The 13,503-nt window shown below is 39.9% G+C and overlaps 1 protein-coding gene across 5 annotated transcripts in view; it reads left to right on the top strand.

The window, feature by feature from the left end:
• The window catches only part of WWOX (WW domain containing oxidoreductase), a 538,960-nt gene that overhangs the window by 131,063 nt on the left and 394,394 nt on the right, over positions 1 to 13,503 (top strand). Inside the window, exon 9 of one of the 5 annotated variants that reach the window (XM_077310535.1) lies at positions 11,497 to 12,157. The exons of the other annotated variants lie outside the window; for them this stretch is intronic. Coding sequence (XP_077166650.1) covers positions 11,497 to 11,541 — 45 coding nt within the window. The 3' untranslated portion in view covers positions 11,542 to 12,157. Of the gene's footprint in view, positions 1 to 11,496; positions 12,158 to 13,503 lie in introns of those variants that run through there. 5 annotated transcript variants of the gene reach the window in all.

Raw genomic sequence — 13,503 nt, 5'->3', positions numbered from 1 at the left:
TCAGCTCCAGCAGCCATCTTAACAATCACCGTACAGGTTCTTCACAGATAGCTCCAGGAGGCAGGTGGCTTCTCCACCAACATTTAAATTTCCCTTAACAGTATTAGGCTTTGTTACACTTTACCACATGTCGAATAAGCTACTAGCGGTTTGTCTCCATGGGCAGTTCCACATGCTGTTTCTTCTGCCTGCCGACTAACATACACAGATATGTACGTCTGTACATAGATACCACAGTGACTGTCTTGGAAAGGGTGCTTCATGTAGCGGTGGTAATATTTCATGACCATTTGGGACGATTAGGGTGTTGTTCCCTTACTCCAGCTTTCTTCCCCCCTCCTTTTTTTTTTTCAGCCCGTCTTTGAAAACATGCCATACCACTGTAAACTTTTCCCCAATCAGTTTCATATGGGTTCTCTTTAATCATTTACATTCTGGGGAAAGTCAAGTATTCCACGAGAAGCCAAAGTAATCTAACTGAATGTATAGTGTTTGTGCAGCTGGATATCTTATTTATTTGAAGTATTGAGAGAAGTCTCCTCTGACTTAAGAGAAAAAAAAGGATGACAAGTAAACATGAAACGTGTCCAAGTAATCTGAGCTTGGAAGAACTTGCTTCTTTGGTTGAAGTTATAACACCTATATTCCAAAAAGGGGAAAGGGGGGAGGGGGGGCGCCAAAGCTATATAACAGTCTTATAGAACTGCTCTTTGTTCAGCATGTTTAACAAGTTTCATTATTGCCAGATAACCCCAAAGGGAAAACATAGTAGCGATCAATTTAATCAGCACGGCTACCTACTTTTTTGTTTACTTTGGGAATACTGGAATGTGGATGAAAAAGGGACACTTAAGCTGGAGGGGGGGGGGGGAACCTTGGAAACTAGATAATAATTCAACTGGCCCTAAACATGTTTCTTTTTTGCTTTGTCTATCTACTGAAATTAAATCCCTTTATTGTTAATATAAGCACAACTATACTCCTTGATTGTGTTCAGCCTTTTAAGAGAGATCTGGGACTGCCCATTCTTAGAAGGATAGTTCACACATAATGCCAGATTCGGAATTAGTTCTACATTCATATAAGGCCTCATCCCCTTCCTTCCTCAATGGTCAACCAGGACATTTCAGTAAATTCTTGGCCTTCACTCTTGCCTAGGGAACAGAGCATGATCTTCTGTCTATTTACAGTATATAATGTGGCAAGCTTTCAAACCCTGTTCCAGTAAATGATCTTAGGGATACTGGTCTGGAAGCCACATCTTTTGAGTTGAGGTTGAGGTACAGACACCCACAATCCTAGCCTATTATCAGTCTGGGGGTTTGGTTAAAGTGTTAAATACAAAGGAGCCCCATTCATATTATATTTCCTGTTATATTTTTGGCATATATAATGATGCTCAGGATCATTTTACACTGTCATGTTACTTTTGACACCCATTTATAATCCTCTATGTTGGGTTTTCAAATGTAAATGTGGTTTTAACCCATTGGATACTAAAATACATCATCACAATTAAAAAAGACTTAATTAAAAATACCCCTCACATTTGTTGAAACAAAAGCAATTTCACTACTTTTTCTCTGAAGACAATTGTACAATCTTTTCTAAGATGATTTACAGGGTGTAGGGAGGTAACTGATCCTATTCAATCTTCAGTTCAGTGAGAACGGCAAATAGATATTATTAAATTGATCACTCAGAATTCAATACAGAAACATGGATTTTGCAGGAACGTAACTTATTTGAATTATGGTGGAAATAAATGTAGTCTAAGTACTTGCATATTTAAAAGTTGTATTTGTACATTTACATTTTTGCATGCCCTCCCTTTTTTTTGGGGGGGGGGAGGGTAAAGTGTGTCAGGGCAAGATACTTCTATATAGTATTATTTTCCAGTTCAGATTATTCATATCAATCTTGCCTTGGCAACTAGATGACAAATATGGAGAGTATACTGAAATTCCATTCATTATATTAGTGACACCATATTTTCACAGTTTCCTAATACCAATATTGATATGGCAAACTCTTCTGTGCATGTCAGAAATCCATATACAGCACTTGAAGAATTATATTAATTGGAAAAGCATCTCATAGAAAAGAGATAAATATAGCAACTTGGGTGATAAATCATATTTAAAAGAAGTCACTTTTGATGTATACAAAGAATTGTTCATGTAGAAAACTGGAATCTATTTATCTTGGTTTGGTTAACAGTATTGTAGATTTCTGAATCAGTAAAACATTCCAGGTGTCGTCTTTATTCTTCCTAGTTTCAGATATATCATACATTATCAGTTACTTTCTCTCTCTTTCTTCGGCTGATAAATCAGCAACTCAAGTTGTCCAATATCAGCTGAGTGATCTATGATGTGCATTTCCCTCCCATCAGTCTGAGACAGATGTGTTACAATACATTTTTTGTCCTGGTTGCAAGTACTGTCCAGTGTTTCCTTTCCTTATTTACCAAATGGCATAATAACTGTAAGTAATTTTTTAAGCTTGTGAACTCAAAAAATATCCCTTGTGCTATATGTAATCGGAAGGGATAGTTATAGTTCCTCAACACTCCATCCCATTTTTTCTTTCCTTTTCTTTTTTTAAAGATGGCTATAGGAGGAATCCCATCTAAGTTCAGTAGAAGTTGGGTTTCCCAGCACATTCAGTAATTTTTACAAATCTGACGTAGAGGGAGGGCAAGTATGGAAGACAAGTCTCAGTAGCCAAGTGTGCACAGATCTTCCATTCCCACATTCACTAATAATTTTGGTCAGTTTGACCACATAATAGGGCAATGTGGCCATGCGTGTGAGGCTCCTTGGTTTTACCTAATAAACATGGTGCATATTTTAAATCTGTATTCCAGTGATCTGCATCTATTCGTTTGGGGAGAAGAGTTTTATGTGTCTCACAGCTTTGACAGTACAGTTAATAGGTGTATTGACTGTCAAATAAATGGAAAGCATCTCCAGTGTTGGAAAAAAGTTCATCCTGGCATCAATATAGTTAAATCTCAAGACAGATAATGGTAGGTTGGCTGTTGAGTGAAAGGGAGGAAGGCTATGGGGGACCTCTTCCAGGATAACAGGAAGTAGTGGGGGAGGAAAAAAAATAAGATACTCAGCAGGTGCTCTTGCACAGCAACTGGCATTGCTACATGTTCTTTGTTCTAGATGATGATGATGATGATGATGATTTCCATTTATTACCTGCCACTCCCAGCCAGCTTATGGTGGGTTACAAGTGTCTGTATAAAATCCTAGTAAAAAAAACATTAAAACCCCCAGTCATAAAAACATGACATAATCCACCCAATACAATAACAGAAAGATATGGTGTACAACCCCCTCACTTCAGCTATCCCCCCAAAAAATCTAAAGGGGATGGGAAGAGGGGCCCCAAAAGGCCCTGGCCCTGGTCAAGGCCAGGCACGCTTCCCTGGGGCTGGGAATGACCAGCAGATTAGTGCCCACAGAGCACTAAAGCCTTACAGGTGGCATAGGGCAACAGTTCCTTGCAGTCATGTGAAGACCAACAACATAAGCCGAATTTTGCATTAATTAACTTCTAGCATATTGTTGTGAGCACCTGAAAAGCCACCCCTGCATGTTTTTCATTTTGATAGTTTAAAACTAAAATGTAGAAGCCTAGGAAAAATAGAAATTTTTTATAAATACAGCTCTTTTTCGGACTCAGGGTGTTGTCAGGATGAAAGACTGAGGAATGGTGATCCATTCCAGATCTTGTCCTTCAGGGGACTGTCTTGCATGGACAACAAAATATATAGACTTCTCTTGTCTTTCCCGAGTGATTGACACACACATTCTCATATGGGGTGTTCATCAGAGAGCATGGTGTCCCTGGTTTTTGATAGTGTAATTGTCTAAATTTATATCGCTGTGTGTATTAATCAAGGGAAACATTTCAGCAAATGTGGACTTTCTGGATGGGAAACTATATGGACACATTCTAATGTTACATCAGATAGTGCCTGAATTTGTTAGCTTTCAGTTGTGCTGAATTAGAAATTCTCTGCAGCTTCTGTAGCTGCTGCTTAGTATTTTTTTAAAAGACAATTCTTTCTCTGTTCTTCTGAGACTCATATTTCTATGCCAACTTGAATAACTGGCCATGTTTCAGCACCAAATGTCAAGAGTAAACAGATGAAAGTGTGCTATATATTTTTACTTTGTTGTCAGACAATATTGGTTTGTCATTTGCAGCGAGTCCTGCTTATTGCAGTAAATGCTGTTACCGCTACAGTTCTGCTTCCTTCGACTTCCATCACAGCTGTTCTCTTGAGGTCAAGTAAATGAATTATCAACTTTATCCCCCTTATCCATTGAACTGATTTTGTTTCTGACACTTCTGAGCGAGCACGTTCTTTTCTTTTCTTTTCTTTTTTTTCTTTTCCTTTTTGCTTACAGTAGAACAAAGCCACCAGATTGTAGTGTTAACTGTCACTTTTGGAAAGGAGAAGCTGAGAGACTGAGAGCAAGAGCGGAAAAATAATATGCCACCTGAAAAGCACAATGGAATATGCCTGTTTGTGAAGCCATATGAATTTATTTCATGATGAGCAGGGTGAATGCTCAATTTCATTTGAGATGGCTTCAAGTTGTTTCAGTCCACAGTCTGTCCCTTGCCCATAGATACTGAGTTGTTATGAACCATGAGGCCACATATCCAACCCACTGTTGTGTGGCAGAACCCAAACAGTCTCCACAGGCTCCGTGTTTGAATCTGTCCACAGCAGAGTAGACTGTTTACAAAGTACGTAGGTCAGCTTCAGTCAGTCAAACTAAATGGTATCTCATTCCTTTACTGCATTATGTAAGGTGACCAGATTGTCCCACTTTTGGAGGCAAATTGTACTTATGTTGAAATGATAAAATATATATTACAGTACTATTTTTGCGTTCTATGCATTCTATGAAAATTTTTGTTGCTCCATGTAGACCAAATTTTAATCAAGACTCCCCCTCCCCCGGTCAATGGTGTCCCAATTTACCAATGTTAAAATCTGGTCACCTTAGCATTATGTGCCATGCAATTAATACTGTGAAAGCTGGGTCATGCAGCTGATGATCCCATTACAGTGGTCTCTGGAAGTGTGCAGATACTCCAGATAGCTCATAAGTTTGTCTAGCTTGTTTTTGAGGGGCTAGTAGTCTTGCTGAACTAGTACAACCTTGTGTGGGACAGTAAGCACATGAAGATGCTCTTGTCATGTTGGTCCTGTTTATGGGGAAAGGAATGGGAACTGTGTGGTCTGTTTTCCAGTTGGAACCATTAGTTCATACCATTGGGTGGGGTTATGTAACTATTCTCCAAGTAGCCTTCCCTCAGATTAAGTGGATCTTCTCCAATTTAAGTGGCTTATCCTCCAACTGAAGACCAACATAAGTTGGAAGATATCTCCATATGACTGGAGGCAAGCTTCAGCGTTTGTTTTCTGAATTGGTCAAATAGGAGTAGGATCCAACCCAGTGCCTTAATTCTTCTAGCACTTTTTTTTTTTCAAATGTACTTCTCAGACTATTTTGTTGGGTTCCTAAACCAGTAGTAAATCCAGCTGGAAGGAAAATGACCGGTGTGTATGTGGCATTTTGCATGAAAAAAATCTTTGGGTGCAAGAAAAGCTAAGGAGACTCCTGTTTGCAAATCTCCACCTTTCAATTTGTGTTGACTCATTAAATACATTTGTCCAGATAATATGTAGTTTTGTCAAACGTTAAGCTGAAAAAAACATGATTTGTTCTCTGTTATAGCAGTTATAAAAGAAGGACATCTCACATGAGTTTTCTTCATGTGTTCCCTTAAATATTTGTTTAACTCAAGAGTTTTTGTTTTTACAATGATTCCCAACATAGAGGATAATATTGGTGGTAGAAAGTGCTATCAAGTTGCAGCTAACTTGTGGTGACCGCATGGGGTTTTTAAGGCAGGAGACAAACAGAGGCAAGTTGCCATTGTTGCCCTCTTGGTGTAGTGGTTAGGAGTGCGGACTGCTAATCTGGTGAGCCGGGTTTGATTCCCCACTTCCCCACATGCAGCTAGCTGGGTGACCTTGGGCTTGCCACAGCACTGATAAAGCTGTTCTGATCGAGCAGTGATATCAGGGCTCTCTCAGCCTCACGTCCCTCACAGGGTGTCTGTTGTGGGGAGAGGAAAGGGAAGGCGACTGTAAGCTACTTTGAGACTCCTTCGGGTAGAGAAAAGCGGCATATAAGAACCATCTCTCCTTCTCCTTCTCCTTCTCCTTCTCCTTCTCCTTCTTTCTATTTCTCCTTCTCCTTCTGCATAGCAGCTCTGGAGTTCCTTGGTTGTCTTTTATCAGAGTACTCACCAGAGCTGACCCTGACTTGAGCTTCTGTGATCTGTCAAGACCAGGCCAGCCTGGACCACTAGGTCAGGGCATGAAATAATATTAGAAAATTTAAAAGTACTGAGATTTTGATCCAATGGTTATATTTCTTTTCAGTCTAAATCTGGCTCTAAAATGTTCTTCAGTATCTTTAATATTCACCGGTCCCAAACTAAAATGTTGTCATGTCATGTGGGATGGATTAGGACTTACTATTGGTTGGACCTGAATTGTCATTGAATGCTCCATTTGGTTCCTAGAGTTTTGAATCATGAATTATTGCCAGTATAAAGTGGTTAAAAAAAAAAAAACATTTAGGAGAATCGGAGGATTCCTCCCCCCCCCCCCCCCTTAGCACGGCATTTGTGTTAGAACAACTGTTCCCAGATTCAGTTGCATTTAAGGCAATGTTTTGGTACGGCTTTTTATGTTCTGAACTTCAATCAGCCGATGCCAGCAGTATCCCCAAAGAAAGACCCTCCATAGACCATTTTCAGCATTTTGCTGCAATTAAACTCCTCCGGTTTTAGCCCTCAGGCAATTTAGTACCTCTTTACATATGCACATTATGAACTTTTGACCAGGGCCTGGTAGTCATATATTAGAGAGCAGCTTTTGAAAGCTGGCTTAACAAGTTCCTCTGAGTATTACATTCTGAGCCAGTTGTGGAAAAGGTAATTTAAGCAACTAGCAGAGAGGCCATTCAGAATCTTACTGATGATCCTAAATATGTCTCCCTCTCTCTCTCTCTCTCTCTTTCTCTCTCTCTTTTCCTCCCCCTTCCTTGTTTCCTCTGGAAGCTTGGATGCAAGAGCTCTCAAAGTGTGTGATTGATCTTTTATTCAGCAGCTAACGAGGGCTGTGATTCTATTAGTGCTCTACAAGGCGAAGGAACAGTGATTTAATGAAGTGTCTAGTGAGCTGGTCATAGATTTATCCTGTTGTCTCTAATTTGCAGGGCCCGTTGCGAGTGTAAAAGGAGCCGGCATTCACGCTGCCATTAGGCAGGTATTTCCTTAGCAAATTGTCGTAGGTCAGGTGTAGTTACCTCTAGCAGAGACAGTGGCTCACCCCCTCAGTGTCTCCAGATGACAGCTGCTGTGCTGCACGTTTACTGAAGCGGAAAGGTGGAGATCAGAGGTACGTTCTAAGTCCCCCTCCTTAGCCCGACGCCAGAGCAGATGAACTGCCAAGTAGGACTAATAGAGTCATAATTGCCGATTAGAACAGGAAAGGCACAATGACATCTTAATATAAGCTGGTGCGTACTGAAGTTTCTGCCAGATGTTGTTAAGCATGACGGGGGTGTGAACTAATATGTGCTTTCCTCTGCTTCAGTCCTGAGCAATTAAGCAATGAATCTTTAATAGTCATGGAGGAAGGATGGAGAGAGAGAGAGAGAGAGAGACCCTCCTTCCAAAACCTATTCCTGTCAAAATCAGAGCTCACGGTGAAGTGACATTATCATGTCTAGTGTACACAGAGCACAGTTATCAGCTTTAACTTGAAAATGATACAGCGGAAGGTTGGCACCTTGCTATAAAAAAAAGCAGAAACCTAATAAATATACTGGGATTTATTTATTTATTTATTTATTTGCTCTGTCAAATGGCAAGGCTTTTATTCCTTCTTGTTACTCTAAGGGGGTCACTGAAACTTGTTTGCCTTTTTGCTAAAAGGAGCCATTTGCTTCCTGGCCAATAAGTACCATGTCACAATTCGCTATTGTACTGCACAGGTACCGCTTAGGCTGGGAATGCCTACTGTTAGCAAATGTTAACCACAAATCAGTTTTGTTTAAAGGTATAATTTTCGGTGAGACATAAAGGAGCACATAGAAAACCCACTGTGAACCATTTGGGCTTTCTTTGTATTGCACAAATTCTTCTTTGCACACTGTGCAGGGGAATCAGATTTTGGACCATCTGCCCTCTCTTCACCACTCTGTCAGGAGTCCATGGAACTGGGTGAACATGGGACTATGTGTGATGGGCAAACTGTGGCCCTCCAGATGCCTACGGACTACAATTCCCATGGGAATTGTAGTCCCATGGGAATTGTAGTCCGTGGACATCTGGAGGGCCACAGTTTGCCCACCCCTGCTCAAGACAATGGAAGTACAGTGATGGAGCCTTTACTGGCCTGTAAGAGATTCTCAGGTTACCTCCTTGGCTCCTTCACCCCCGAAAGGACTCAAAAGCCTGGGACTGTGATTTAGGCAGCAATTGCATTTCTACTTCCTTGTCTCCTCAATTATGATTCCTAGTTCCCATGTACTGACTCTTAACATTAACCCTTTTTAGTCATTATGATTTTGGCACTCCTACCCCTTCAACTGAGATAAGGTGCTACATCTGATCCTCTCTGTTAATACATTTGCCATTTTATGTGAGTAGGGCAACCCACCTATGTTTTCAACTTCACTATGTACGAATGTGGAAGCTGGAAAATATCTATGTTACCATATTTATACAGAATGGTGAAAGAGAGTATCACATACCGTGTGCTCCTGTGTTACAAGAGGTAGAACTGCCAACGTTTTAATTAGTGGAAATGGTATGTCAGCATAGGCCTCTCTTTGGTAAAGTACACCTCTCTCAAAAGCAGTTGGTGAACATGGCTTGTTAGTGGTCATGCATTTTCCTATGATAAGGGTAACTTTACAGCCATTATTTTTTTAGATTCTATTAATGTCTAAAAATGTTGCTTAAATAACCTTCCGAATACCTGTCAAATGGTATCGACAGTCTGGATTCCTGATAGATTAGGAGAAGGTGCGGTTTAGGTAATCAAAGAAGGCTGTAGTGTACGTGCTGAATAGTAACATTTCTCAGCCTCTCTGCATCCCGTCCATCTAATTATTTCTCCTACCATGGATCCTGCATGTCAGTGACAGATGCAGATTTGCTCTGCCACAATACTGTGCTTCTTCTTATCTTAGAAAAGAATAAAGTGTAACCGACTCATGGTGGCAGCTCAAGGGGTTTTTCAAGGAAAGAGATGTGAGATAGTTTACTGTTGCTTTTCTCTGCGTAGCAATCCGGGTCTTGGTAGTTATCCAAGTACTAACCATGGCCGACCCTATTCATCTTCCAAGTCCTTACAGTTTTGTAAGGACTAAAAGGTAAAGGTAAAGGTATCCCCTGTGCAAGCACCGAGTCATGTCTGACCCTTGGGGTGATGCCCTCTAGCGTTTTCATGGCAGACTCAATACGGGGTGGTTTGCCAGTGCCTTCCCCAGTCATTACCCCCCAGCAAGCTGGTTTACCCCCCAGCAAGCTGAGTACTCATTTTGCCAACCTCGGAAAGATGGAAGGCTGAGTCAACCTTGGGCCGGCTGCTGGGATTGAACTCCCAGCCTCATGGGCAGAGCTTTCAGACTGCATGTCTGCTGCATTACCACTCTGCGCCACAAGAGGCTCTTAACCATGGACTAGTGTGGGTTATTAAGGCTGCTATGTCTGTTCCAATCAGGGCTTACGTCAGACTTGAGGGAAGGAGGGTATTTCCAGTTGGGAAAGTTGTGTAGGAAAAGAGGAAAGCTAACTTCCACTTTCCCAGTACCATTACCTCAATCCAGTTCAGGCAGTAGATGTGATTTTGTAGGGCTGTTCATGGAATTGCAGCATTGCAGATGGCAGATACAGCAATAGAACTGTTTATGGAGTGTGCCATTTCACATTTGTTGTGTGTGTTGCTTCAATGTATCTCATGAAATAGGTCTCTTTTCTTGGTTGCCTCTGTTTATGGATCTCCCTCCCAAGATGTGCTTTCTGTAACCATCACATCATTTAGTGGCGTGCAGAAATCTGTTATTTGCCCAAGGCTTTGACAGTTAAATTAAAACAATAATTTAACTGCTCCTTTAAAATTTTATACTTGTATTTGAAATTGGTTTAATTTTAATTGATTCCTGGTGCTTTTGTGTGATTTACTGCCACTTATGTTTGTTTCATTAATTGTAAATATATTGATTCATGTCTTGTTTGGTATTATACATTTTTGTGAGCCACCCTGTAGACTAGGGTAGGTTAAACATGTTTTAAATACTAATGTTATCAGAGACATGGCTGTGCTAGATTGCTGTTTTTCGATATACCAGGGGGGCTTTTTAAAAAACGATTCCTTCACCTACCGTCTTAAGAACTGTGGTTCACAAATAGTTTTGTTACCTCACCAGCTATTTGTGAACTAGGCCAAATATGGAAAGAAATTTTGTGAATATTAACTCCCTCCCCTCTTTCTATTTTGATTCAATTATGCCTTAGTGTAATATTTTCAGGATACTAAAATGTGTTGTTGCTGAAATAAAAGTTTGTATATTGTCATATGCCAGCATCTGTGATCTCTGCTACTTTTGACTCTTCCATGCTGTCATTAAGAAAGGGTCCAGTGGAAATATGTGTTTGGATTAAAAATGCAATCTATTTGAATACTCGGCAAGAGGATTTGGATCAGTTTACTGAAGTTTTTAATTTTCTGATATTGACACTTGTATCTCATGGAATCTTATTATAGTATCTTCTGCTTTCCTTCCATTTTATTAAAAATATATATTACATTGATGATAGGACTAAAAATCTAAGCCTTTTAGTCTATAGATCATTTCACAGGAAACTCCATAAATGGCTTATTGTAGATTAGATGATGTGTTTCAAAGTGCATTCAAATCAATAAAAAAGCTAATCTGAGCTGGACAAAGTAGTATCCATCTGATTCTTTTTAGTAAGTAGCCAATGTGAAAATAATTGTTCTGGACAAAAACATGCACACATATATACAAATGTTCTCAAACGTATTGGTAATCCTTAAAGATAAAGTGTGTTTTCTCATTCCTTCAAGAAACAGCACCCCAAATGATCCATGTATGATGTTGTCCATCATAGTTACTGTCCATAACTAAAATGAATTTGCAAAATGTTTTTTTCCTTTATTTTTAATCTCCAAAAAAACCCCAGTATGGTTGTTTTCTGATATGATGTACTGAACAACCATGTCTCGGAGGTAGAGCGCATGCTTGGCATGTAGAAGATTGCATCTAGTCTTTATATCTGCGATTAAATGATGTTTGGTTTGGAAAGGCTTTTTTTCTGCATCAGATCCCACAATGCCACTTCTTGTTACAGAGCACAACATGGAGTGAGGCGGTCCAACAATCTCCCTCAGCTTAAGACAGTTTTGGATGTTCATAGGAGGCCAAAACATATGTGTACCTGCAGATGTCATAACCAAATACCCTGCAAATGACAGACTCAAAGGATTTGGTACCTAACAACCATCTACCAGTTGGAACCACAGAAGTAACAATTCAAACCCTGCTACTTCAGACCAACTCAGCTACCCATTTGAATAAATTCAAACCCCAATGAGACTGGCTTTTGAGAAAAGATATACTTGAATCCAGATCATCCAAACCCAAATCGTGTTATATGGTGGCATCCATCATTGCCAAACAAAGCATCAATTGAGACACTGGCTCACTAACATCTTTCTCATCAGTGTTGAAGGGATTTGGGTTTCTTTTTAGTTCTTTATTAGATAAATAACTATAAATACAGCACACCTGTAGCAGTATAAATTGAACTTCACATCAGTGAACAAATGTTTTTTGCCTGAACAAGGTTGATACATATTTTTAGATTGGGAAAGGAACAGACCTGTTAGAAGTCCTTAAGGTGGCTTTGCTCCTCAATCAAGAAAGGTGTTTCTCATGTGTATCCTTCCTATGTGAAGAGAAGAGGGATCCTGTGTTTCTGTTACCTAGGGCAGGGGTAGTCAACCTGTGGTCCTCCAGATGTTCATGGACTACAATTCCCATGAGCCCCCTCCTGGGCTCATGGGAATTGTAGCTCATGAACATCTGGAGGACCACAGGTTGACTATCCCTGATCTAGGGTTCCCAACACTGCCTGGGCAAATGCCAAGAGATTTCCAGGGTGGTTCCTGCGGAGGGTAGAGTTTGGGTGATAGTGTGACATTGCTTCTGGTTGATGCTCTAGAAATCCCTCCTAATCTCTATGGTCATCAGGAGGAGACATTTCTAGGGTATTATTATGAAAGACATTTTTTTCCTCCTGCTCCGGGAAATTAGGGCTAGGGCTGGAGGCGGGAAATTGGAAGACGACTGGAAACAGCTATTCCTGTGCCATGCACCTTTGCCATGCACCCATTGTTTTTCATGACCCCCATGATAGAGTCTTATTGAACTATGTCCATTGCAGCCTAAGTTTACATAAGCTCTGTAGCGGCATCTTTCATCACCCTTTGAGTACCTTTAAGTAAACCTAATGCGTAACTCGGTATTCCTTGAAATAACTACTGATGTATTATAATTGGTCAAGGAGACAGACTAATGTTTCTTGACCATCCTATTGACCAGTATGTGTTTGCACATGTGCTTAATAATTTATTCTTTGAAAAGAAATCTATGTACATTATAGTCTTTGATCTCATCACAAATTTCAAAGCCAATGGTTCCATTTTCATTTCCTTTTTTTTTTTAATTTTGAAAAGAGGTAGAAAGGAAAATCATTTAAACCCCCCCCCTCCCCGAAAGTGAGGGAACTTTCAGCTAACACCCATGCTAATGAGAGCTGTACACTAATATACTTTTTTAATCAAGGCAAGCTTACTGTACTCTGCAGGTAAAAAGTATTTGAATGCAAGACTTAATGCATCTACTAGATTAAAAGAGAAATTAAAGACTTGAGACTGAGAAGAGATCAAAGGCTGTCTTTTCATTGTTCTTTTTTTATTGTTTATTGACTTCAAAAAGACTTTTTAGTTTAAGCTCACTTTAATATCTCTTGAATGCTCTTTTGTAAAGTGACTTTGAAACTCGTGGATAATGTCTTCATTAAGTGGCGAAAAATCTTGGTGAAAATATAAATGTAACTTTGCTTTCATTATAGAAGAAAGAGATAACACTTTGCTTAATTAAGGTCTGTTTTCCCTCTGTTCTCAATTTTATGAACTTTTTTTTTTTGCAGAAATTATTGCTGATAGCAGCTTGAAACGGTCGACCGTGAACTGAAATGGTTAGTTTTTGATAGCTGAATAACTATGCGAGATGTCAGTCTGTGTTTTAAGTAAGGTTGAAGTCATAAGACGTATCATGCTGAAGGGCCATCGAT

Source organism: Paroedura picta, chromosome 14, assembly GCF_049243985.1.
Source record: "Paroedura picta isolate Pp20150507F chromosome 14, Ppicta_v3.0, whole genome shotgun sequence".
NCBI classification, from domain to species: Eukaryota; Metazoa; Chordata; class Lepidosauria; order Squamata; family Gekkonidae; genus Paroedura; species Paroedura picta.
This window is presented reverse-complemented; position numbering and strand designations above follow the sequence as displayed.